The following is a 26,100-nucleotide window of genomic DNA, read 5'->3' as shown; positions in this document are numbered from 1 at the left end:
CTCCAGAGAGTTTTCTTTGTGCCAGGCCCTGGGCTAAGAGCAGTAACAGATCTGATCTCATTTAATCCTCAAACAGGCCTAGGGTTTAGGCACTATGGCTATCCCTGTTTTACAGAAAAGGAAACTGAGGGCAAATGACACCTTAAAGACACCCAGCAAGGGAGTTCAGAGCCAGGGATCAGATCTTTGGTGTCCAGAGTGACCATTCCTAACCACTATGCATCCTGCCTCTCTGCTAGAGCTATTGCTGCTTTTGTGCTAGTGGCTTACTAACTAGTCCCAGGCCTGGCACACAGTAGGTGCTTAGTAACTGCGTTTAAGGAATTCAATACCTGTTATGATATTGAGATATAATAAGAAATACAAATTTTGGTCTTCCTCCCCAGCTTCTGGCCAGAGCACCTAAAACCTCTATGATTTCCTAAGTGATAAAGGTGAAAGGAACACCTTTTGGGTTTTGTTTGTGTGTTTGTTTTTTAAAGGTTTTATAATTGGGACGCCTGGGTGGCTCAGTGCTTGAGCATCTGCCTTAGGCTCAGGGCGTGATCCCGGGGTCCTGGGATCAACATAGGTCCAAGCCTATGTCTCTGTCTCTCTCTTTCTGTGTCTCTCATGAATAAATAAATAAAATCTTTTAAAAAATTAAAAAATAAAGATTTTATAATCGCTTCTCAGTTTTTTGGCTAAGATCAAGTTTTTTTTTTTAAGATTATTTATTTATTCATGAGAGAGAGAGAGAGAGAGAGTGGCAGAGACACAGGCAGAGGGAGAAGCAGGCTCCATGCAGGGAGCCTGATGTGACAGGACTCCAGGATCACACGCTGGGCCAAAGGCAGGCGCTAAACCGCTGAGCCACCCAGGGATCCCCTCAAGTGTTTTTTTAATAAAGATTTTATTTACTTATTTGAGAGAGAGTGAGAACACGAGTGGGGGAAAGGCAGAGGGAGAAGGAGAAACAGGTTCCCCACTGAGCAGGGAACCGGATGTGGAGCTCAAACCTAGGACCCTGAGATCATGACCTGAGCTGAAGGCAGATGCTTGACTGTCTGAGCCACCCAGGCAGCCTGAAAAGAACACCTTTTGCTATTCATAATAAGGCCCCACTTCAACCACACCTGCCTACTAATGGGAACTTTGTAAAAAATCCCTAAATGATGTGGTTCAGAGAGTTTCCATGTTAGGGAACACATCTAGGTGCCAGGCAGGTGGTGTACCCGGAGAGGACATGGAAGCTTCGTGCGCCTTCCCACACACCTTGCCCTGTGAGGCCCTTCCATTTGGCAGTTCCTGAGTTGTATGCTTTATAGCAAACTGGTCAATATAAATAAGTGTTTCTCTGGATTTCATGAGCTGTTCAAGCAAATTATGAAACTTGATGAGGGGGTCATGAGAACTCCCGATTTATATCCAGTCGGTCTGCAGTACAGGTGACAACCTAAGACTCATGATGAGCGTCTGAAGTGCAGGCAGTCTTGGGGGATGGAGCCCTGAACCCATGGCTTTGGTATTAACTCCAGTCAGTTAGTATCAGCACTGAGTTACATTGTAGGAAACCAGTCCTTGCCCACCGAGAATTGCTTCATATAGAAACCACCACACATTTGGTGTCAGTAGTATTACATGCAGAGAGGAAACGGGTTTTTCTTTTACTTGTATATGAATTCTGTATGTGTGTGTTGATATGAGTATATGAATAACCCAAATGGTTAATTTTTTAACAAAGTAGAATGATAATATACGTGGTGTGTAACAACTTGCTTCTTTCATGTGTAATGGAGCAGGGCCATTTCTCCCTGTCTGTGCACCAGGTACTGGTGCTCCTTCCTCCAGACCTCATATGGGTGGCCAGAGGTACAGGAAGGCCCCGACCTTCTCCCGCCTTGGGCTGTTCCTGTCTATAGAACACATAGCAGGGCAGCCCGGGTGGCTCAGCGGTTTAACGCCTGCCTTCAGCCCAGGGCGTGACCCTGGAGACCCTGGATCGAGTCCCACCTCGGGCTCCCTGGAGGGAGCCTGCTTCTCTCTCTGCCTGTGTCTCTGCCTCTCTCTCTCTCTTTGTGTGTGTGTCTCTCATGAATACATAAATAAAATCTCTAAAAAAAAAAAAAAAGAGAACACGTTGCTGCCGGCAGGACGGGGGAGCTTTCCCAAAGGCCTGGGTTCCAGCCACTTTATTGAGAATTCAATTAACAGATATTTATTTAGTGCCCACTATTTTCCTGGTCCTGTTGTAGGCACCAGAAACACAGCAGTAAACAAGACAGCCCAAACATCAAGTAGAGATAGGGCAGCTTGAGAAGAGGTCATTAGAATAAAGAGCCAAGGAGGTCAGGAACGGAGCCAGGGAAATTATCTGGAGGAAGAAGCCTTTGAGGCCAAGGGAATAGCCAGTGCGGGTCAAAGAGTATCTGACTTATCAGGGGACAATAGGTCCTACACGGAGATGCAATATCCAGATTGGCTTGACGGCGTCTGAATAAGAATCACCTTGAGGACCTTTGCACCTGATGTGAGTGTCCTGTGTTGTCAGAAAACAGGACCTGGACTTTTTGCTTCATAATCTGCTGGATGGAAGATCCACCTAGGTTTTGTCATCTGTGCATTTTCTCAAACCTTCACAGGGTTAAGAGCCAGGGTGACCAGGATTTGTTCCTTCAGAGGAATCCGGCCCTTCTGGGCCTCTCTTCTGGCACTCACACCAATAACTTCAAAAGAATGTAGAAGCAGGCTGCCCACAATGCCTTCTTGAAAAACTAAGCTGATGCCATCACTGTAAATTACTCCCAGGGCCCAGTGTCCAGCCCTGGGGCCTGGCCATGTTTTGGGATCAGCAAGCCAAGTGATTTGAAAAGAAAAGTGATATTAATAAGAGCAGCTAGCATTGGGGTACCTGGGTTGCTCAGTGGTTTGGCGCCTGCCTTCAGCCCAGGGCATGATCCCCGGGTTCTGGGATCGAGTTCTGCATCAGGCTCCTTGCATGGAGCCTGCTTCTCCCTCTGCCTTTGTCTCTGCCTCTCTCTGTCTGTCAAGAATAAAAAATAAAATAAATAAAAAAAAAAAGCAGCTAGCATTTATTGTGGGCATCTGCCGAGCCGGGCTCTGGGCTGAGAATTTCACATTTACCCTCTCCCATGCTCCCATAATCATCCTGGTATGAAGGATACCATGATTGAAGTGCTTGGGTGACTCAGTCGGTTAGGCATCTCCCTTCAGCTCAGGTCATGATCTCAGGGTCCTGGGATTGAGCCCCATGTTGGGCTCCCTGCTCAGCGGGGAGTCTGCTTCTTCCTCTCCCTCTGCCTGAAGCGCACCCTGCTTGTGCTCTCTCTCCCTGTCAAATAAATAAATAAAATATTTTTTAATAAAATCTTAAAAAAAAATAAAAGATACAAGTGTTTCTTTCTTTTTTTTAAAGATTTTATTTATTTATTCATGAGAGACAGAGAGGCAGAGACACAGAGGGAGAAGCAGGCTCCATGCAGGGAGCCCAACATGGGACTCGATCCCGGGTCTCCAGGATCACACCCTGGGCTGAAGGCAGGCACTAAACCGCTGAGCCACCCGGACTGCCCAACACTTGTATCTTTTAAAAAAGAAAAAAAGATACCATGATTGGGGCGCCTGGGTGGCTCAGTGGGTTACGCCTCCAACTCTTGGTTTCTGCTCAGGTCATGATCTCAGGGTCATTAGACTGAACCCCACATGGGGCTCCACACTTAGCATGGAATCTGCTTGGGATTCTCTCTCCCTCTCTCTCTGCGCCTCCTCGACACATACCTACTCGCTCTCTAAATAAATAAATAAATAAATAAATAAATAAATAAATAAATAAATAAAATCTTTAAAAGAAAAAGAAAGATACCATGATCATCCTCATTTTATGGGTGAGGAAGTTAGCAGGGAGAAACACTCTGCCCAGGAGACAGCATCTATGTCTCAACAGGACCCTGCTGTCTCCCTGACTCCTGAGCAGGTAGTTGCTCCAGAGATCAGCTTAACCTGCATGTCAACTGCCTCTCTGATCTCAGTCACCTGGATCTGTGGATATACTGAGCCTCAGAACCAGCCTCTGCACCAACCCTGCTTTCTTGAGCCACATTCACTGCCCCAGGTAGCCTCTCTTCTTTCTGTTTAGCAGCTCCAGGCTTCCACCTACCACGCCCTCTTCCTGGCCCCACCCTCACACCAAAATTCTCAGGGAATTTGATCCCCATATTATAGGTGGGGAAACTGAGTCGGTACAGGCGAGACAGCCAGTCTAGGGTAGACTCAATATTTGAACTGGATAGTCTGGCTCCAGAGCCTGTGCTCTTTATTTGTTTAAAAAAAATTATTTTTTAAAGATTTTATTTATTTGAGAGAGAGAGACAGAGACAGAAAGAGTCAGAGCAAGCACAAGCCAGGGAGGAGATAGAGAAATGGACTTTGCCGTGAGCGGGGAGCCTGATGCAGGGCCCGATCCTAGGACCCCGAGATCATGACCTGAGCCAAAGGGAGACACTTAACCGACTGAGCCACCCAGGTTTCCCCAGAGCCTGTGCTCTTAATCCTTCTTTAACCATGGCCCCTGTCTTGACCTTGGCCCAACCTAGACCCAACCCAACTGTGCCCTGGATAGGTTTCCAAGTAGATTTTTCCTCCTGAGACTTTGAGCCAGAGGACGTATGCATAACCTAATCTTATCTAAGAGTTGTGGCCCTGTTAGATAGGAAGCAAATGAAAATATATGTTTCTGCATGTAGAAAATTCAGAATAAAGTCAAGTAAGGCTTGGATTTGCTGGATCCAATCCCAAACTGAGGAAACCTGACCAGAGGGTATATGCAAATTTCTGCTGGCTGGAAAAATTAGATAAATGGGACCCAGGTACATGGGCTGTCCCACCACCCCCTTTGGAGTCCTATTGGCACAGAGATAATCAAGAGGACTCAGTGTAGCCCATCATGATCTTGAAATTGCAGGGGACTGGAGAACCCTAACTCACGACCAAACTGTTAGGTCAATATGCAGTCTCATTTAGCTGGGAAAACCACCAAATCCCTGAGGATGATAAAATATTTTCCTTAGGAGGTATCTTTAACCCTGAAAAGGCTAGAACTTAACAGTGATTGTTAAATTGTGCCAAATATGTTAGCAACGTGAGATCTGTCAGTTGAGTTTTCAGTTGCATTATTGAGTTCATTATTTCAAGAAAGAGACTCTAGGGCAGCCCTGGTGGTGCAGCAGTTTAGCGCCGCCTGCAGCCCGGGGTGTGACCTTGGGGATCTGGGATCCAGTCCCGTGTCAGGCTCCCTGCATGGAGCCTGCTTCTCCCTCTGCCTGTGTCTCTGCCTCTCTGTTTGTGTCTCTATGAATAAATAAATAAAATCTTAAAAAATAATAATAATAAATTTAAAAAAAGAAACTATTCTTCAAGAATGTGCAACAGCATGCACTTACTATGCATAAGATGTGTTCTTAAAAATACCAGCATCCTCATCAACAAACCTACAGGCCTTTGCATTTGTCAGTTGCCTGCCTGGGTGCAGCCCTGCCCCATGTGTTGGGGCGGGCCTTTGGTGGTAGAAGGTCCAGGGTGTGAACTCCAACTCACACTGGGTATTTTGACCTCTGTGAAGCCAGTCCACCCACAATAAAAATGGGGATTCATTCAGTCTTTCCCCCATGTACTTCTGTGGGCCAGCCACCACTCTAGCACTAGTGCTGGTGTCAAAGAACCAGCAAACAGCAGCAAGTGTACATGGTGAGAGGAGCAGGTGGGGAAATAATGGGAGAAATGAGTGATTGAAAGGAACCAGGCAGGGGTGCCAGGGTGACTCAGTTGGTTAAGCGTCCACCTTAAACTCAGGTCATGATCTCAGGGTCCTGGGATTGAGCCCTGTGCCTAGTAGGGCTCCTGGCTCAGTGGGGGGTCTGCTTCTCCCTCTGCCCCCACCATGCTTGCACAGCATGCATGTGCTCGCTCTCTCTCTCTGAAATAAATAAATAAATAAATAAATATTCAATTTTATTTATTTATTTATGATAGTCACACACAGAGAGAGAGAGAGAGAGGCAGAGACATAGGCAGAGGGAGAAGTAGGCTCCATGCACCGGGAGCCCGACGTGGGATTCGATCCAGGGTCTCCAGGATCGCGCCCTGGGCCAAAGGCAGGCACCAAACCGCTGCGCCACCCAGGGATCCCATAAATAAATAATCTTAAAAAAATAAAATCAATGAGCAGAAATCTGTTCCATTTCTGTACATTAATAACAAAGCAGCAGTAAAAGAAATCGAAATCGATCCCATTATAAAACAATAAGATACCTAGGAATAAACCTAACTAAAGATGTAAAGATCTGTACTCTGAAAACTATAGAACCCCTAAGAAAGAAATTGAAGAGGACACACAATTCCATGCTTATGGATTGGAAGAACAAACATTGTTAAAATGTCCATATTAATCCCAAAGTAATCTACACATTTAATGTAATCCCTATCAAAATACCACCAGCGTTCTTCACAGAGCTAGCACAAACCTAAAATTAGTATAGAGCCACAAAAGACCCCAAATAGCCAAAGCAATCTTGAAAAAGAGAATCAGGCTGGTGGCATCACAATTCTGGATTTCAAGGTATATCACAAAGCTGTAGTCATGAAGACCGTGTAGTATTGGCACAAAAACAGACACATAGATCAATGGAACAGAATAGAGAACCCAGAAATGGACTCTTAACTATATGGTCAAGTAATCTTCGACAAAGCAAGAAAGAATATCCACTGGAAAAAAGACAGTCTCTTCAACAAATGATGTTGGGAAATTGGACAGCCACATGCAGGAAAATGAAACTGGACCACTTTCTTACACCATACACAAAAATAAATTCAAGATGGATGAAAGACCGAAATGTGAGACAGGAATCCATCAAAGCCCTACACGAGAACACAGGCAGTGACCTCTTTGACCTCGGCCATGGCAACTTCTTACTAGACACAGTGCCAGAGGCAAGGAAAACAAAAGCAAAAATGAACTATTGGGTCTTCGTCAAGATTAAAAGCTTCTGCACAGTGAAGGAAACAATTAAAAAAACTAAAAGGCAGCCTATGGAATAGGAGAAGATATCTGCAAATGACATATCTGATAAGGGGTTAGTATCCAAAATCTATAAAGAACTTACCAAACCCAACACCCCAAAAGCAAATAATCAAGTTTAAAAATGGGCAGAAGACATGAATAGACATTTTTCCGAAGAAGACATCCAGATGGCTAACAGACAAATGAAAAGATGCTTAATTAACATCACTCATCATCAGGGAAATACAAATCCAAACCACAATGAGATACCATCTCACACCTGTCAGAATGGCTAAAATTAACAACACAAGAAACAATAGGTGTTGGTGAGGGTCTGGAGAAAGGGGAACTCTCTCACATTGTTGGTGGGAATGCAAACTGGTGCAGCCATTCTGGAAAACAGTGTGGAGGTTCCTCAAAAAGTTAAAAATAGGGATGCCTGGTGGCTCAGCGAATGAGCGTCTGCCTTTGGTTCAGGGCATGATCCCAGAGTCCCAGGATCAGGCTCCTCGCATGAAGCCTGCTTCTCCCTCTGCCTATGTCTCTGCCTCTCTCTGTGTGTCTCTCATGAATAAATAAATAAATACAATCTTTAAAAAAAAAGTTAAAAATAGAACTGCTCTACGATTCAGCAATTGCACTGCTGGGTATTCACCCAAAGGATACAAAAAGACAGATTCGAAGGGATACATGCACCCTGACGTCTATAGCAGCATTATCAAAAATAGCCAAACTATGAAGAAAGCCCAAGTGTCTATCAACTGATGAAAGATAAAGAAAATGTGGCATACACACACACACACACACACACACACTGAAATATATATTGTATATATATGTATAATGGAATTTTGTGTACACATATATATACACACACACAATGGAATATATATAATATATATAATATATACACACACATATATACACAATGGAATATATATAGTATACACACATACACAATGGAATATTATTAAGCCATCAAAAAGAATGAAATCTTGCCATTCATCATGTTGTAGATGGAGCTAGAGTGTATTATGCTAAGTGAAATAAGTCAGAGAAAGAGAAATACCATATGACTTCACTTATGTGGAATTTAAGAAAGAAAACAGATGGAAATATGGGGAAGGCAAAAAAATAGGAGAGAGGAAAACAAGGCATAAGTGACTTTTTAAAAAAAGATTTTATTTATCTATTCATGAGAGACACACACAGAGAGAGAGAGAGAGGCAGAGACACAGGCAGAGGGAGAAGCAGGCTCCATGCAAGGAGCCTGATGCAGAACTCGATCCCAGAACCCGGGGATCATGCCCTGGGCTGAAGGCAGGCGCTAAACCACTGAGCCACCCAGGGGTCCCCCCATAAGTGACTTTTTTTTTTTTAGAAGATTTTATTTATTTATTCATGAGAGACACACACACACACAGAGATGCAGAGACACAGGCAGAGGGAGAAGCAGGCTCCATGCAGGGAGCCTGATGTGGGACTCGATCCCCAGTCTCCAGGATCACAGCTTGGGAGGCAGGCGGCGCTAAACCGCTGTGCCACCGGGGCTGCCCCCATAAGTGACTTTTTAAAAAAGATTTTATTTATTTCTGAGAGACACAGAGAGAGTCAGAGACATTGGCAGAAGGAGAAGCAGGCTCCCTGCTGGGTGCCCGATGTTGGACTCAATCCCAGGACCCTGGGATCACAACCCAAGCTGAAGGCAGATGCTCAACCACTGATCCATCCAGGTGTCCCCATAAGTGACTCTTAATGATAGAGAACAAACCGAAGGTCTGAGGAGGGAGGTGGGTGGGGGATGTGCTAGATGGGGGTTGGGTATTAAGGAGAGCACTTGTGATGAGCACTGGTTGTTTTTTTTTTTTTTAATTTTTATTTATTATTTATGATAGTCACACACACACAGAGAGAGAGAGAGAGAGAGGCAGAGACACAGGCAGAGGGAGAAGCAGGCTCCATGCACTGGGAGCCCGACGTGGGATTCGATCCCGGGTCTCCAGGATCGCGCCCTGGGCCAAAGGCAGGCGCCAAACCGCTGCGCCACCCAGGGATCCCCGAGCACTGGTTGTTATATGTAGATAATGAATCAGTGAAGTCTACTCCAGAAACCAATATTGCACTATATATTCACTTAAAATTTTAAAAACCCCAAAATACAAAATTGGAGCCAGTCTTCTCAAACCCTGCTGCTGATTTATCAATTACATTTATGTGGCATTCTAAAACATTTCAACAATCTTCATAGCATCTTCACCAAAAGTAGATTCCATCTCAAGAAATCACTTTCTTTGCTCATTCGTAAGAAGCACCTCCTCATCTGTTCAAGTTTTATCATGACATTGCAGCAAGTCAGTCCCATTTTTCAGTCTTCACTTCTAATTGTTGTTCCCTTGCTATTCCCACCTCATCTGCAGTGGCTTCCTCCACTATAGTTTTGACCCCTCAACGCCATCCATGAGGGTTGGAATCAACTTCTTCCAAATTCCCATTAATGTTCATATTTCGACTTCTTCCCATGAATCACAAATGTTCTTTTTTCTCCTCCCTAAGGAACATAAAGATTTTTTTTTAAGATTTTATTTATTTATTCATGAGAATACACAGAGAGGGGGGAGAGAGAGAGAGAGAGAGAGTCTGAGACACAGGCATAGGGAGAAGCAGGCTCCATGTAGGGAGCCCGACGTGGGACTGGATCCAGGGTCTCCAGGATCACGCTCTGGGCTGTAGGCGGCGCTAAACCGCTGCACCACCCGGGCTGCCCCATAAAGATGTTTTTATTTAAACTTTTCCGGAGCACAGAGAAAAAAAGGAAATTATCCCAAATATATATTTTTTCAGTTTCTTTTTTTTTTTTTTTTAAAGATTTTATTTATTTATTCATAGAGACACAGCTAGAGAGAGAGACAGAGACACAGGCAGAGGGAGAAGCAGGCTCCATGCAGGGAGCCCGATGTGGGACTCGATCCCGGGGTCTCCAGGATCACACCCTGGGCTGCAGGCGGCGCTAAACCGCTGCGCCACTGGGGCTGCCCATTTTTTCAGTTTCGTTGCATAAATGTCCTTAATAAAACCTTTCCAGAAGGTTTTCAATTTATTTTGTCCAGATCCATTAGAGGAATCATAATCTATGACAGCTATAGTGTTATAAAATATTTTTCTTTTTTTTCTTTTTCTACTTCTTTTTTTTTTTTAAGATTTTCTTTATTTATTCATGAGAGACAGAGAGAGAGAGAGACAGAGAGAGAGAGAGGCAGAGACTCAGGCAGAGTGAGAAGCAGGCTCCATGTAGGGAGCCCGATGTGGGACTCCATCCCGGGATTCCAGGATTATGCCCTGGGCCAAAGGCAGGCGCCCAACCACTGAGCCACCCAGGTGTCCCAACACACACATTTATCAATTAAGTTCTCTATCTTATATGGGCAAGGCTCATGGTGCCCCAAAACAACTACAACAGTACCATCAAAAATCCCTGATCACAGATCACCATGACAAACAATAATAGTGAAAAATTTGAAATATTGCAAGAATTACCAAAGTGTGACACAGAGACAAAAAGTGAGCAAATGCTATTGGAAAAAGGGTGCCACAAACCTTCAATTTACAGGGATCCCTGGGTGGCGCAGCGGTTTGGCGCCTGCCTTTGGCCCAGGGCGCGATCCTGGAGACCCGGGATCGAATCCCACGTCGGGCTTCCGATGCATGGAGCCTGCTTCTCTCTCTGTGTCTCTGCCCCTCTCTCTCTCTCTCTGTGACTATCATGAATAAATAAATAAAATCTTAAAAAAAAAAAAAAAAAAAAAAAAAAAAACCTTCAATTTACAGAAAACACAATATCTGCAAAGTACAATAAAGTGATATGAGATGCCACGAGGTATGCCTGTACTTGTGCACCAGACCCCCTACCTTCTCTCCTCACCCAAGGTCATCAGCCCCCATTCTCCCTCTCTTGTGCTTCATGATTTCCTCTTTTTCTTTTTCTTTTTTTTAAGATTTTATTTATTTATTCATGCGAGACAAAGAGAAAGAGAGAGAGAGAGGCAGAGACACAGGCAGAGGGAGAAGCAGGCTCCATGCAGGGAGCCCGATGTGGGACTTGATCCCGGGACTCTAGGATCAGGTCCTGGGCTGAAAGCGGGGACTCAACTGCTGAGCCACCCAGGGATTCCCCCCAGATTTCCTCTATTTCACTTGATCATTTCCATCGGCACACAAACATGCTGCTCTATCTCCTCTTAAAGACAAACAAGCAAAAGAGACAACAGCAGTTCCTCTAAAAATTAAACCTAGAATTATCATAGGATTCTGCAGTTTCACTTCTGGACATACACCCTAAAGACTTGAAAGCAAAGATGCAAACAGATATTTGCACACCCATGTATGTCACAGCATACACAGGCAGCCAAAATGGAAACAAAGCATGTGTCTACGGAAGGGTGAGGACACAAACAAAATGTGGTCCATCCACACAATGAAATATTATTCAAGCATTAGAAAGGAAGGCAGTTCTGGCACCTGCTACAACATAACTGAACCTTGAGGATTATGCTAATTGACATAAGCTTCTGGAAGACAAACACTATATGATTCCACTTGTTTTCAGTCCCCAGAGTCATGGAGTTCACAGAGCCAGAGAAGAGCACAGTGGTGCCAGGGGCGACGGGGTGGGGGTGGATGGGGAGTTAGCGTTTAAGGGGGACAGAATTTCAGTTTTGCAAGAGGAGAGCTCTGGAGATGAATCGTGGTGGTGGTTGCAAACAGTACAATGCCACTGAACTACACATAAAAAAGTGTTAAAATAGTCAATTTTATGTATATTTTACACCTCTCCCCAAATTCCCAAACAGAAAAACAAACATTAATTCTTGACCTCATGTCTTCTTTCTCCAGTTACTTGGTTTCTTTAAGAGCAAACTCCTGGAAAGAGTGCCGTCTCTGGTGATTGTCCCCAGTTCTCATCCTGTGCCCCCCAGAGTCCCTCTAATCAGACTTTTGGTCTCCACTGCTCTTGAGAAATTGCTCTTGCCAAGGTCACAGTGAGCTCCTGGCTACACACATCAGCTTCAGGGGCCTTCCCCTGAGCTTCCTCCTCCCTCCCTGGTTCCCTTTTTGCTTTTTTTTGGCTGGATCCCCCTCCCCTGAACTCTCCTCATTGGTGCCCCCAACCTCCTTCCAGCTTTTTTCTTGGCCCACAGCCTCCTAGGTGATGTCCCTCAGCAATCACATGGCTGTCTAAACCAGGGGATGCAACAGGGTGGGTGCGCCCATTTATGTGTCTTGCCTGACCTTCCCAGGAGTTCCATCCCCAAATACCTGTTGTCCCGCCTCTTGGCCTCTCAAACCTCACAGAGCCCAAACCCAGCTCCTTATCTTCCCAGACTTCCTCATTCCAGGGAGTACAACTCCACCCTTCCAGTCACTGGGCCCAGATCCCAGCAGGCCCCCTTTCCCACACACCCCATACTTCATTCATTAGCAAATGCAGCTGGCTGTGCCTTCAACATGCTGTTGTTTCCAGAATCTGAGCACTTAGAGCCATTTCACTTAGGTCCACTCTTATAACCCTTCCACCTAGTGGAGAGAGGGATTTTGTAAAAATGCAGGTTAGGAGCACCTGGGTGGCTCAGTAGTTGAGCAGTTGAGCGTTTGCCTTTGGCTCAGGTCATGATCCTGGGGTCCTGGGATCTAGCCCTGCATCGGGCTCCCCAAGGAGCCTACTTCTCCCTGTGCCTATTTCTCTGCCTCTATGTGTCTCTCATGAATAAATAAATAAAATCTTTTTAAAAAATGCAAGTTAGTCTTATTTTTCTGCTCAGAGCTTTTCCCTGCTCACCCAGAACAGAAGCCAAAAAGTCCTGACAGTGGTAGCTTCTAAGGCCTTCACTCTCTGCTCCCCACCCCTGTCCCTGCCCCTTTGCATTGTTTGCCTTGCTGAGTTCACACTGGCTTCTCCACTGTTCCTCAAACCCTCCTGTCTCAGGGTCTTCTCCACTTGCTGGTCCCCGTGGGCGTCCACAGGGTACCCCCTCTCCCTTCCTGTGGGTCTCCACTCCACTGACACCTTCCTGCCCTGTTCATAAAACTGCCCCAGAAGTCCGGCTGGCTCAGTGGGCAGAACAGGTGACTCTTGATCTCAGAGTTGTGTAAGCCCCACATTGGGTGTAGAGATTATTTAAAAATTAACAATTTTAGGGGCACCTAAGTGGCTTAATTGGTTAAGGGGCCAGTCTTGATTTTGGCTCAGATCATGATCTCAGGGTGCTGGGATTGAGCCCATCGTTGAGCTCTGCATTCAGCAGGGGCAGAAGTGGAGGGGGCTGTCTGTTCAAGGATCCTCTCTCCCCTGCCCTCCCCCTGATCTCTCTCTCTCTCTCTGAAATAAATGTCTTTTTTTTATTTTTATTTTTTAAAGATTTTATTTGTGCATGAGAGACACACAGAGAGAGGCAGAGACATAGGCAGAGGGAGAAGCAGGCTCCCTGCAGGCAGTCCGATGCAGGACTTGATCCCCAGACTTTGGGATCACGCCCTGAGCCAAAAGCAGACGCTCAATCGCTGAGCCACCTAGGCGTCCCCCCCCCCATTTTTTTTTTAATAAACATTTGGGACACCGAGGTGGTTCAGTGGTTGAGTGGCTGCCTTCGGCTCAGGGGTCCTGGGTCCTGGGTTCGAGTCCCACACTGGGCTCCCTGTGAGGACTCTGCTTCTCCCTCTGTCTATGTCTCTGTCTCTCTCTGTGTCTCTTGTGAATAATAAAAACAACAACAACAACAACAACAACAACAACAACAAAACAACAAAAACCTGCCCCAGAATAGGCCCCTTCCTGGGCTCAGGACCTAAATTCGAATTCATTCAATATGTCTTTGGGGGAGGAGGGGAAGGAGACCCAAATATTATAAACTTTAGGTCCCATCTATTTTCCCTGATTTATTCTTCTCCCTGGTACTTATCACCATCTGAAAGGATGGTTTGTCTTTTATTTGCTTTATTGTCTTCTCCCAGCCTTAAAATGTAAGCTCCACAAGGGCTGGAATATTTGCTTTCCTACTATTTCCTACTATTTCCTACTATTGCATCCCCAGAGTTTAGAGCAGTGCCTGAAAAAATTCTTGTTGAATGACTGAAGGTATGAATGAATGAATATTCATGCCGAGATAACCAAGGCTTTCAAGGTAAGAGTTTTCTCTTACAGCCCCCCCCCCACAGCCCTCTCCCTTTTCCCCTCTCTCTTCAGGGTGCTCCCTCTCTTATTCCTTCCTGTCCAGACCTCTTCTCCCCACCCCTCCCCAGATTTCGCTGCCCCAGATTGCAGCCTCATTAAAGGTCCCACTTTGAGTTAGAAGGACCCTGCATTCCTGGGGACCAGTAATATACTTAGGATACACAAATGTATTATCATAGTAATGAGCTGACAAAATGGCCAATGTCTTTAGAGTCATTAAACCCACCTTTACAGCTATGATCACTTGTGAAGTGGCCACAGCAGGTTTTATTTTACCTCCATTATAGGTGAGGAGACATAGACCTGGCAAAGTTCCTGCCAACCCAGCCTCCTGCATCTGTCTATATAGTAAGGCCTGCTGAGCTTCCTCTGTTTGGCCACAGATCAAAAAGCAAACAAAAAACCACTTCCAGCACCGTATCAACAACATCTCAATCTCTTCTGCAATATCTTGTCAGTCCTTAAAGAACCCCCTCCTTTGAGCACTGTAGCAAGAAGGGTGGGACGCTGGAGATGATGGACTGGATAGCAGGAGGGACTCACATTAGTCACAGGAGAGAAGTTCCCGTCTGGAGGTGGAGGGGGGAGGTTGACTTCCAGAGACAAGCATCAGGTGGGTGGCCAGGGTGTGACGGCATGGTGGCTGGGCTGTCTAGGGGCGCCTTCCAGCCCCCTTGTGCTCTGCAATGCAGCCCATGGTCAAAGCGACTCCCCACCAAGTGCTCTTTCACGTGGTCCCTGCTGCCAACCCCTATAGGCACTTCTTCAGCCCCTGATAAGTCAGAAGCAAGAGCCCTAAGATGGCAAGACAGGCAGAGCTGCTCCCTGGGAAACCAGCCCGGCAGGTCTGCTGGTGCCAGGGTGGAGGGTGGGGCTGCAGGTCAGCTCTAGGCAAGTCACAGAGCTAACAAACATGGGGATCTGTGAGAGGGCCAGATAAAACCTCACCTTAGCTGGAGCTGGATCTGGCTCTTCAGGGCCAGGGACTCTAGATGGGTTTGAATGTGGCTGTTTGGAGGCAGGGTTTGAGCGTACTTTATTATTGTGGGTTAGAAGCAATTTCACCAACCAGCAAGGAACACTTACCAGAGAGGTCATATACCATGAACATCTGGGAAACTTGTTTAAAAAGTACAGGCCTGCCCCAGGCCTACAAAATCAGAATCCCTAGGGTGGAGTTAGAGACCAAAATCTTTATTTTTAAAAGCCCTTTCAGGTAATTGTGATAATCAAAGGTTTGGAAATTATTACCTGGACTTTAAAGAGCACGTTTTTGGAAACTTCTCCTCTGGGTCTACTGGTTACCTGTGTTACCTTGGGAAAGTGACTTAACCTCTCTGAGTTTCATTAGCCTCATCTGGAAAATGGAAATAAGTGAATACCTCTTAGGAATCTGTGCAAACACATGCAATAGTCATGCCAAGCACAAGGGTCACTGGGAATAGAGCAAAGCTTCCTGCTCAGAGGAATTAGGAGAGAGGGGGGCGAGGCTAAGGCCAAGGCCAAGGTGGTTCATTTTTGGCCACTGGCCTGGCCTCAAGAGCAGGGCTTGGGCAGATACAACTTATAAGAAGCACAGCAGAGATTTGTGGTTAAGAACTTGAGCTTAAGGGCTCAGAGATTTCTGGGTTCAAGTTCTAACTCCTCCTTTTATGAATGCATGACTTTGGGTGAGAGATTCACGGGAGGCTGGGAATCTGCTGGGGAGGCAGAATAGTATCCTGTTGGCTGGGTTCTGGGGTCCCACAGCACAGCTGCTAATTGGACCTGTGACCTGGAGCAGGCTACTCCACCCTGTGACCTGCAGTTTGGAAATGGGGAGACTCCACCTAACGTGCTCTGTGGTTGGGAGGTGCCAATGGGATAGTGCCTGTGACATGCTTGTCTCACTGCCTGACTGCCATGTTTCGTAAAGGGTAGCTGTTACCACCATCAACCCCTTGTCTGGGGAAACCTCCAGCGTGTGACTGGTTTGAGTGTGTGGTTGTCACCTTTCACCTCATTTTCAGTCCCTGTCCACCTGACACAGAGCTTTCATCACAATGCCCCCAGGGCGTCGGGGTTGGGGGCCTGTGGGCACCCTTCTCCCACCGTAGTGGGGCCCTGGACCCCTGGCCTTCCTCACCTCTCCCTCCCCAAAGTGTCCACTTCTGAGAAGAGCTCAAGTGGGGTGCTATTTGGTGACATTGTCTCTGTGAGGGCAGGCTGTCCAGAAATTAACCTTTCAATCCCCAGAGATGATGGGAATACAGGCTGTGTTGTGTTAGTGCTGTAGGTGCTGCATGATAAATATTTCCGAGTAAGGTTTACACTAGATGTGCTCAAACAACCTAGGTCTATGTCAGAGGAACCCTTGGCGGCCAAGGAGGCACACCCTGAGCACCTGTCACTGTCCACATCTCACAACCGGTTGGCTTCTTACCATCTGTGGTGGGAGCTGGGGTCACTCCGGCCTCCTGGAAGGGGTGCTGCCAGAGAGAACCCCACTTCTGTGTGGGGTGTGTTGAGGATCTGGTCTCTAGCCAGTGGCTCAGCAGGCCCAGACCATCTCACCAAGGCCTTCCTAGGGATTGCTACCTCCCAACCCCCCCACCCCCAAGTTTGGGAGCATCTCTGGGCAGACACTGCCCCCTTGAGGCCTCCGCCTGCCATGATACTGGGCTGAGCTGACGCCACATAAAAAGACATGGATCCAGATGATGCTTTCCTTTCCAGGGTCGTCCTTGGTCTCTGGAGTTCTGGACAGTGTATTCTTCTCAGCCTGAGAACCTGGAATCTGCCCTACTGCCATTTGTTGCCTTCCAGAAGGAACGCAACTCGGAGCAACTGCCAGGACAAAGTACATATAGACACAAGAGGTCTTGGGACTCTAGGCTTTCTGTAATTTGTAAAGAGGCGAGGGTCCAGGGAAAAATGATTTCTAGTAATATTTAGAATTAAGGTTAAGGATACGTTTTTTAATTTTTCTTTTAAAAAAAGATTTTTTTTATTTATTTATTTATTTTTTTTTTTTTGAGAGAGAGAGAGAGAGAGAAGGAGCTGGCGGAGGGGCAGAGGGAGAGGGAGAAGCAGACCCCCTGTTGAGCAGGGAGCCTGATGACGTGGGACTCCTTCCCAGGACCCTGAGGTCATGACCTGAGCAGAAGGCAGACGCTTAACAGCGTGAGCCAGCCAGATGCCCCTGAGGATAAGTTTAGAATCAAGCAAAAATAAGTAGTAGAGAGTTAAGGGTAAAGGGGAGGAATAAAACAAAGCAAAGAAAGGATTAATTACAGGAAGGTCTGGATTACTTGGCTGGACTGAGAACAGAGAGACTCAGCAGGTGGAGGTGTGGGGATGTGGGTTCTTTGGCTGAACCACCCAGTATGATAGCATTGCTGTTGCAGAGAAAAACATGAGAAAAGAAAAAACACCAAGAATCCTTCCACATTGAATAAGCATTATTACAATTGTGGTGCATTCCCTGTTGTTTTTTCCTATGTGTCTTCTTTTATTTTTATTTTTATTTTTTTTAGGGAAGGAGAGGGAGAGAGTCTTAAGCACGATCCTCACTGGAAAGCCCAACACAGGGCTCAATCTCAGGGCTCTGAGATCATGACCTGACCTGAAATCAAGAGTCAGATTCTTAAGTGACTGAGCCACTCGGGCGCCCCTTATTTTCATTTTCTTAAAGTTTTATTTATTTAAATCATCTTTATACTCCATGTGGGGCTCAAACTCGTGACTCTGAGATCAAGATCAAGAGTTGTGTGCTGAGCCAGCCAGGTTGCCCCCTATGTGTCTTCTTTTAATGTCTTCATTGGAGTTAATGTCCTTATTGGGTTTTTTCACTTCATAAGAATTAAATCATAAACCATGTGAATTACAGAAAATAAAAACTGTATCCATCTCCCTGCAAAAAAAGATCAGCCCCAAACGCAGAGCTGGGGTCCGACTGTGTCTGGGACAGAGTCCCATCTGTACCAAGAGTCCGACTAAATAGTCAGCAAATCATCTCTAATTGCTGTCCAAGCCGACTGAGTCCTCAGCGCCCGTCCTGGGCCCGCTAAGATCTCGGCTTGGGGCCTCTGTCAATGTCATTTCCCCTGCTGGAATCCTGGCCCACATTCTTGTCTGGCTGACTCCCAGTACAAGCATGAGTGTCTCTACCCCAGGACATTCCCCCAGTGTCCCAAAATGGTTAGGTGCTGCTCACATATGCTCCTGTAACCCATAACAGCCTTTGACCAAACTATTGTCATCATTTCTTAGATCCCTGACTTCTGCTGGCAGGCGAACACTGTGTGGCAGAGACCCAGAGGCCATGGCTCGACAGCTCCTGGCACTGAGAGACTCAGCATGGACAGAGCAAGGCGAGTCAGCTGTCTGTGTGGAGAAAACTCCTCCTGGGGGCTCCCCCAACCCTGAGCCTGGCTGCTTACCTCTCCTCCTCTTCCTCCTCCACTGGAAGATGATGTTGGTTGCCCAGGAAGCTGAAAGGGAAAGGTCAGGTGAGGTGACAGCTGTGTAGTATCTCACATGTGAGAGGCTCAGAAAGCCTGTCCCAGTCCTGCATCCATATCCAGTTAGATCCAGCAGCCCTCTCTCATGACCTAAAAGGATGGGATCAGGGTCGCATTCAATTAGGCAAATACTGAGTATGTGTGAGGTGCAGGTGGCAAAGGTATCACTAGAGATGAATCTGACAATCTTGTCCTCAGAGGGCACCCAGTCTGGGAAGAAATCCCAAGAAGGCCTCATGGTGTAGGGTTCAGGTTGGAAGGCCAGGGTCTAGAGCCAGACAGACCTGACCTCTTGTTCCCACTTGGCCACTGTGTGACTTTGACAGATTGCTTCCCCTCACTGAGCCTGTCTCCTCTTCTACAGAAGGAGGATGATGATAGAACCTATGTGGTTAGGTGGTTGTGAAAACCTTGGACATGGGCACATGGGTGGCTTAGTGGTTGAGTGTCTGTCTGCCTTTGGCTCAGGTCACGCTTCTCCCTCTGCCTATGTTTCTGCCTCTCTCTGTGTGTCTCTCATGAATAAATCTTAAAAAAAAAAGAAAAAAGAAAACTCGTAGACATTAGGATGCAAAAGTATAGGAAATGGTGAGAAGTGCCCCCAAATGAGAATGCACTCTGGCTCTCATAGTCAACAAAGGCATACAGATACAACCAAGTACGTGACATCTGGAATGGGCCGGAGTGTGTACATGGGTCAGGCTAGCCCCTGAGGAGCACGAATGGGGCACTGGGTCCTGTGCGGCTGTCCAAGTCCTGGAAGCATGCTTCGGAGCTAGGCCCTTGGGGCTCAGATGGCAGCGAGTCCCCACCAAATATTCATATGCTCACCCTCATTTTCCGGTCCCAGCCTTCCTTAGTGGGTTTGGGCCATGTGGCTAGTTCTGGACAACTGTCTGTGAGCAGGAGTGAAGGCTGCTCATTGGGCCAAGTCAATTCAGACTTGATGTGTCTTCTCCTTTTCTCTTCTCCATGCCTTGGATTCCAGCAGTGAAGCCCTACGATGCAGGGGGGCTACCAGATCCTCATCAGACTTGCAGATTCGAGGGTTGTTTGTTGAGGCAGCTAATGCTAACTGCCACACTGCATACAGTACTACTGTTATTTCTGCTTATAGAGGCCAAGTCAGTGGCCTGTGGTCACACAGCTCATAAATGGACAGAGCTGGAACCCACACCCAGGCCTGACTCACACGGCCAGTTTTTAAAAACCATGCTTACTTCACCTCATGACGGCCTGTTGTGAAGCGCTGCTATCACACCTAAGATTTTAAGATGTCCAGCAGGGACAGCCGGATGAGCAGCTGGGACAGTCAGAACACTTTTTTTTTTTTTTTTAAATTTATGATAGACACAGAGAGAGAGAGAGAGGCAGAGACACAGGCAGAGGGAGAAGCAGGCTCCATGCACCAGGAGCCCGACGTGGAATTCGATCCCGGGTCTCCAGGATCGCGCCCTGGGCCAAAGGCAGGCACCAAACCGCTGCGCCACCCAGGGATCCCCAGTCAGAACACTTGGCTGGCTCAGTGTGAAATCCTGCCCCCTGGGTTGCACTGAGCACTTGCAGCACCAGTTTCACTTCTGCCAGTGCTGGTGGTTCAGAAGCAACACACAAGGGAGTCCCTTGCTTGGTGGAAGACTGCAGCCGGGGACTGGGGCCCTCATTATGCAGATGGATGCACAAGGGAAGAATTCCTTCTGTGCCACTGTTTCATACTAGGCTCCTACCCGCTTGTCCCTCAATCCAGAAAGGCAGCAATGCAAACCATAAGCTTCAGAATTAGACTTATGCTTGAATCCCTGCTCTGCCACTTACTGGCTGTGTGACCGTGGGTAAGTCACTTTGCTTCTCTGAGCCTCCACCTCCCCATCTGGGGATGGGGACAGCAATACTCATTCCTCACAGGATGGACTCGGGCATTAGAGAGAACAGATATAAGGTTCTCAGCACAGTGCTTGTACATGTTGGCTTGTTATGATCCAAGGGGGGCTGGCTCTCTTTCTCCCGGGGAAAATCAGGGGGCTATCGGAGGAGAGGGACTCCATGTACAGATTCACACCAAGATTGCTTGTATGTTTATTTACAAACGGCAGACATACACACATGTACCTATCACCAGAACATTTCAGGAAATGTGGAGCAGGTAATAGTGCTTCCACACCATCTGCCTCTTCTCCAGGCTCCCTCCTGACTCAGATTGAATTCTCTAGAAAACGGCTTCTGAAACTTTCTCACTGGGAAGCCTGTGGGTGTGCTGGCTGGGCTCTCACTGCCTTTCATGTTCAAATCCACCTGTCCCATCAGGCTGTGGACAAAGGACTGTGAGCCTTGGTTCAGTCGTTCATTTCCAGGCCAAATTCTGGATACAACTCTTTGGTGGTGACACCTCGGATCATGGCTGAAAGAAAAGAAGGAAGAAGGGATGCACATCCTGAGGAGGAAAGGGGGAGACGGGCCAAAGGCCTGACACCTACCCAGGACCCACTCCTGAACCTTCTTTCTGCTCCCATAGTTGGTTGAGATACCCTCCTGCTATTCTCTCCAGACTTCACAACCATGGGCCCTGCTGGGCCACCCCAAACTAGACTCACTGAACCCTCACCCCACTTTGCAGAGGAGTCAAACAAAGCTCCCCTGGACTCCACACAGAGCAGCTAGAGCCACCTGCTGAAAATGTAAATTTATATTTACACTGTACCTGAGGACTGCTGAAAACCCTCAGTCTTTAGCCTGGCCCATGGGCCATGCCCTGGCCATTTGGTGATGCCATTCCTCCTCCTCCCTCAAAGACTCTTTCTTCCTCCCAAGGGAAGGGATGGCCTCCCAAGAGAAGGGTTTCCTGAGAGGCCTTCCCTGACGACCTTAGCTCATTCCTAACTGCCACCCTGTTTATACCTCAATATTCTTCTCCATCTTTGTTTCTATCATAGCACTTGGCACATTTTATAATTCCTCTGCTTATGTTCCTTTACTCATTGACCACCTCCCTCCCCCCCGCAATACCAAAACATAAGTCACATGAGAACAGGGTCCTTTAAGGGTCTGGTTCATTGGAGTGCCCCATGCCGTGCAGTAGCACAGGGCAGGTGCTCAGCAAATATCGCCTGAACAAATGAGAGAAGATAGGCTGCCCTATCCTCTCTCTCCAGGTCCTGTGACCAGAAAGACAGGTCTCAAGCTGGGTTATATCTCACAAGAGTTTATGCCCTTAATCACTAGGCTACAGTCCCCTGGTCTTCCTTTCTCCTCAGGGCCTGATCATCCTCCTTTGTCTGTATCTCCCTCCTTCTGTTGTCTCCTTTCCTTCCCTGGGATCCATTCCCCACTGGAACAGAGAAGCCCTTCCTGCCACAGACTCCTGGATGCTGACAGGCAATTCCACAAGACGTGCTAAACTCCTGCAGTGACCTGGTGGACATCCTGGCCCTGCACCCTGTCCCAAAGAGTCACCAGTTGCTGAACGCTGGAGTGCTCACTGACCTCAGCCAGGTAATGGACTGAGGCTACCCATGCATTTCCTTACTTCCCAAGTGGCCTGTCCTAGCCAGCACAGACACCTTTGTGTGTGTGTCTTGTGTCTTGGCCAAGCCCTCTGAATAGTCAGACTGTGTTCTAGGAGGAACAAAATACTCCTTTAAGTCACAGAGTCACCCTCCTGTGACTTTCTGCCTCTGTGGCAAGTCAGCCATTTGAGGTAAGGGTGGTATCTCCATCAGTCTGAGTAGGGACCTAGAAGACCAGGAACCGTAGCCCTCAATCTAGCAGGTAGAGGAGTTCGTGCTCAAATCTGCCTGGGGCTCTGAAGCAGGCTCCACGTTTAGGGAAAAAACCCTAGGGACTCCTGTAAGAGCTGTACAGCTGCTTCGGGCATTTGAGCAGTGGGCCAGCTGAGAAGGATGGGAAGGCTGGCAAGTTAGAGGGCCCAGGAGCAAAATCCAAACACCTGGGGAAATGGAACCTCCTTCCCTCTGAGCCCTCGCTGGTCCTCTGGGGTCCTGCTGCTCACCTAGTTTGCCTAGCAGCATCTGGCCTATATCCTTGATGTCGTTATATTCATGGAGCTGGGAGATGTGGTCCTCCAGTTCATCCACACTGTAGCCTCTGGGGTAAGAGATGGAGAGAAAGAGAGAGAGGGGATCTTTAAGAAAGCTGAGGAGGATCCAAGGTTCAGAGACTAACAAGGCATCTTTTTTTTTTTTTTTTTTTTTTTTTTTTTTTTTAACAAGGCATCTATTTAACAAATGTTCACTAAGGGCCTACTAGGGGCCAAGACAGACTCTGCCCTCAGGAAGCCTACAGTAGAGCAGGGAATGTGCCTAGCCCCTCACTCCTGGCAAATGTCCCTATGCCCTTGGGGGGCAGCTCCCAGCCACACTGGCACTATGCAACCAAGGGCACAGCTGAGGGATTCACTGATGGGCACATGAGTGGCTAGTCAGATCCCTTCATGTGTGAAATGCACAAAGCTTGCTCAGTCTGTGCCATGTGACTATAGCAAGGGGCATGAGAAAATCCAGAAGTTGTGGAAGTGCCAGCTTCCCCCAGGCACAGAAAAGCCCACCTGTAGAGAATGGAGTCCCACGTGAGTGTGAGCGGGGAGCAGAGGCAGAGAGGGACTGTGAGAGTGATAATCTCTCTGTTCTGACAGCTTTCCACTTCCTAGTTCCCGCTCCTCCCAGGCCTGACCATACCCTATCCAAGATGGATTGCTGAGAGGGGCTGGATATAACAGCAGGGCACCATCCTGGTTTCACGCTAAGCTAGCATGGCTAGGTTTCAGTTACTGGGCTCTGGTCAAAAGCTATCTCGAGCATGTTGAGGAGCCCAGTGAGACTTACTCAGATATTAATTGGGTGATCTCCTTGTCCAGCAGATCCCTCTTCTCCTTCAGTTTCTGAATGTCAAGGCGCAGAGAATCCTTGCTGGCCCCATCAGCCTGGCCAGACTTGGGAGATGGCCGCTGGGTGGCACACAAAGTCATTAGCCAGACGGACCCATTATCCACAATTCAGAACCTACAAGTTTGCCCTCAACAGCCACTCAACCTGCTTCTGCTTGGTGACAGACAGCCCCCACCCACTAATGAGATTACATTTCCCAGCTTCCCTTGGAATTAGATGTAGCCCTCTAAGTTCTGGCAAGGGGAAGTTAATCTGAAATCATGTGTGTAACATCTGGGAGTCATTCTTCCAGGGAGAGGGCATGCTTTTCTCTGGCCTTCCTTCCTCCTTCCTGCTGGCTAGAATGTGGATGTAATGATAGAGTTGAACAGTATCTTGGGTGACAAGGTAGAATCGAAGCTGAAAGTGTGGTGAACCAAGATAGAGGCCTGGGTCCCGGAGGACTATTTAGGTCACCATTATTGGGGGCTTTCTTTCACTCCTGCCCAAGCCCAATCCTAACTAAAGGGCTCACTCTGGCCCCTAATCTGACCCTAGATAATCTACTAGGGTCATGTCTACTTCTCGGATTCTCTTCTCAAGTCTATGATGTCGCTGGGCTTATGATTTTATTGGATAACAAAACCATTCTCTAGGGCTGCAGTTCATCTGCCCTCTTTGTCTCTAGAAGCTACAAGGGCCAGGGCTTGGTACACTGGCTAATCTTTAGGAAATATGTGTTGGATCTGAAGAAGAGGCCAAGGAAGATATGGTTCCTATTCTTAGGGCAGGGGTTGTTAATCAGTGAGTTGACAGTGAATAAGCCCTATCTGCTAGACACTGGCAAAGGCTCCAGGAATTCAACGATGGACAAGACATCAAGCCTGGCCCCTGCCTTCTGGGAACGCATATAAAACACCCAGTAATTATGGTTTTCCTCCAGATATCTTCATTTAAAATTCTACTCACACTTCATCAGGAAGGCCCTCGCTGACCACTCCGTCTAAAATGGTCACTCCTCACTGGCTTACTATTCTTTTGTCCTGATATTTTAAAACATCTATCACCACCTGACATATACATTTCATTGATAATATGTTGTTGGCCTCATGCCACTGGAGTATGAACTCCATGAGGGCAGGGACTGTGTTTTGTTCACTGTGCCCCAACAGTGCCTGGCACACGGGAGGCACTCAATAAAAAGGTGTCCAGTGAATGAATGAATGACAAATAATTAATCAACTAACAACAAGTCTGAAAAGTGCTTTTTAGGTGAAGTACAGTGTGCTAAGGGAGTGTCTAATTGAGCAACTGGACCGAGTCAGAAGTGGGGGTGAGTGAGGCTCCTCTCAGGGATTCTCAACCCGGAAGGATGAGCAGGCATCACCTTGCTAAAAAGCTGCAAGGAAGTATTCCAGAAGCGCACAGTATATTCAAATGGCAAAGGCAGGAGAGCGCACGCGCGTCTGGGGGAATGAGAGTGGTTTTTGTGTGGGGTGGTGGGTGAGGGAGGAGATCAGGGTGCTCCCGGCAAGGAGGAGAGACAGAGCCTACTGGGGGAGCCTGGGGTACCACAGGCAAAGGCCAGGACACTGCTTCTCCTTTGAATCTTGGTGGGCAGGAGGAAAAGAAGGCAGAAGGACTGAGAAATGACCCGGAGTTCCTCAGCAGAACAAGATGTGCTGGGGGAAGACTTGAAGGGGGCTGGGGATGGAGAGGAGGGCTGGGAGCAGCACTGACTTCACACTGCGGAGGGAGAGAAAGGGGTGGGGGTCACAGGCATACTCACAGGGGATTGGAAGGCCCCGCGGCAACTTTGGGAAAGTCCTGGTTGAGTCCTGGAGAGGAATCCGAAGACAAAAGGCTGATTGAACCTAGAGTCAGTCCGCTCTGAGAGGAGAGGGTTACGTGGGGGTGTGGGAGGTAAGGAGTTGGGGAGGGGCAGATACGGTCCGAGATGAGGGCAGGGAGTGTGGGGGGCTAGATGGGGGTCTCTGGAAGTGATCTCTGGGACCAGAGTCTGAGGCCCGGCAATGGGGAGTCAGGAAAGGGACTGTGAAGGGATGCGCTTTCGCCCTGCTATCCGCTCCTCGCCCACCTCCGGAGCCCTGGGGTCCGGGGCCCCCGTCTCGGGGGAGTATGCAGTGCAGAAGGGTCCAGGGCGGGGCGGGAGAGCGGCCCCTCTGGCCCACCAGGTACTCGGAATCTTAGGACGGAGACGGCGACGGCTGGGTGGCTAGATGCGCGCGCAACCTGCAAAGCCAGGTCCCGCCCCCGCCCCGAAGTGGGCGGGGCCAGAGGCTGCGCGCGCAGCTTTCATTGTCACTCCACCCGCTCGCGGCAACCTGACCACGCCCATTCCCCCCCGTTCATCTTTCTCACCAGCCAATAGAATTGGAGCATTGAGGCCACGCCCACCAGCTGCTACCTAGAAACTCT

General features: G+C 47.8%; 1 protein-coding gene across 1 annotated transcript; it reads right to left on the bottom strand.

The window, feature by feature from the left end:
- Nucleotides 1-20,833: 20,833 nt before the first annotated feature.
- Nucleotides 20,834-26,020, bottom strand: SWI5 (SWI5 homologous recombination repair protein). Its single transcript, XM_077850488.1, has 6 exons — nucleotides 25,993-26,020; nucleotides 25,760-25,867; nucleotides 25,451-25,551; nucleotides 23,620-23,741; nucleotides 22,788-22,882; nucleotides 20,834-21,179 (listed from the first exon to the last, which is right to left on the bottom strand). The coding sequence occupies exons 1-6, from the start codon at nucleotides 26,018-26,020 to the stop codon at nucleotides 21,115-21,117; spliced, it is 519 nt and encodes a 172-aa protein (XP_077706614.1). The 3' UTR covers nucleotides 20,834-21,114.
- Nucleotides 26,021-26,100: the final 80 nt, after the last annotated feature.

This window comes from Canis aureus, chromosome 16 (genome assembly GCF_053574225.1).
Source record: "Canis aureus isolate CA01 chromosome 16, VMU_Caureus_v.1.0, whole genome shotgun sequence".
In the NCBI taxonomy this organism is placed as follows: domain Eukaryota; kingdom Metazoa; phylum Chordata; class Mammalia; order Carnivora; family Canidae; genus Canis; species Canis aureus.
The sequence above is the reverse complement of the archived record's forward strand: the minus strand, read 5'-3'. Positions and strand labels throughout refer to the sequence as shown.

Bases quoted from the DNA above. Each gene is read 5' to 3' on its own strand.
- SWI5 (XM_077850488.1), bottom strand. From the start codon at position 26,020: ATGGGCGTGGTCAGGTTGCCGCGAGCGG. The intron at 23,742-25,450 runs GTGAGTATGCCT...TGTGCCACCCAG, and splicing joins GCGGGGCCTTCCAATCCCCT to CGGCCATCTCCCAAGTCTGG. The intron at 21,180-22,787 runs GTGAGCAGCAGG...CTTTTCTTTCAG, and splicing joins GATGCTGCTAGGCAAACTAG to CCATGATCCGAGGTGTCACC.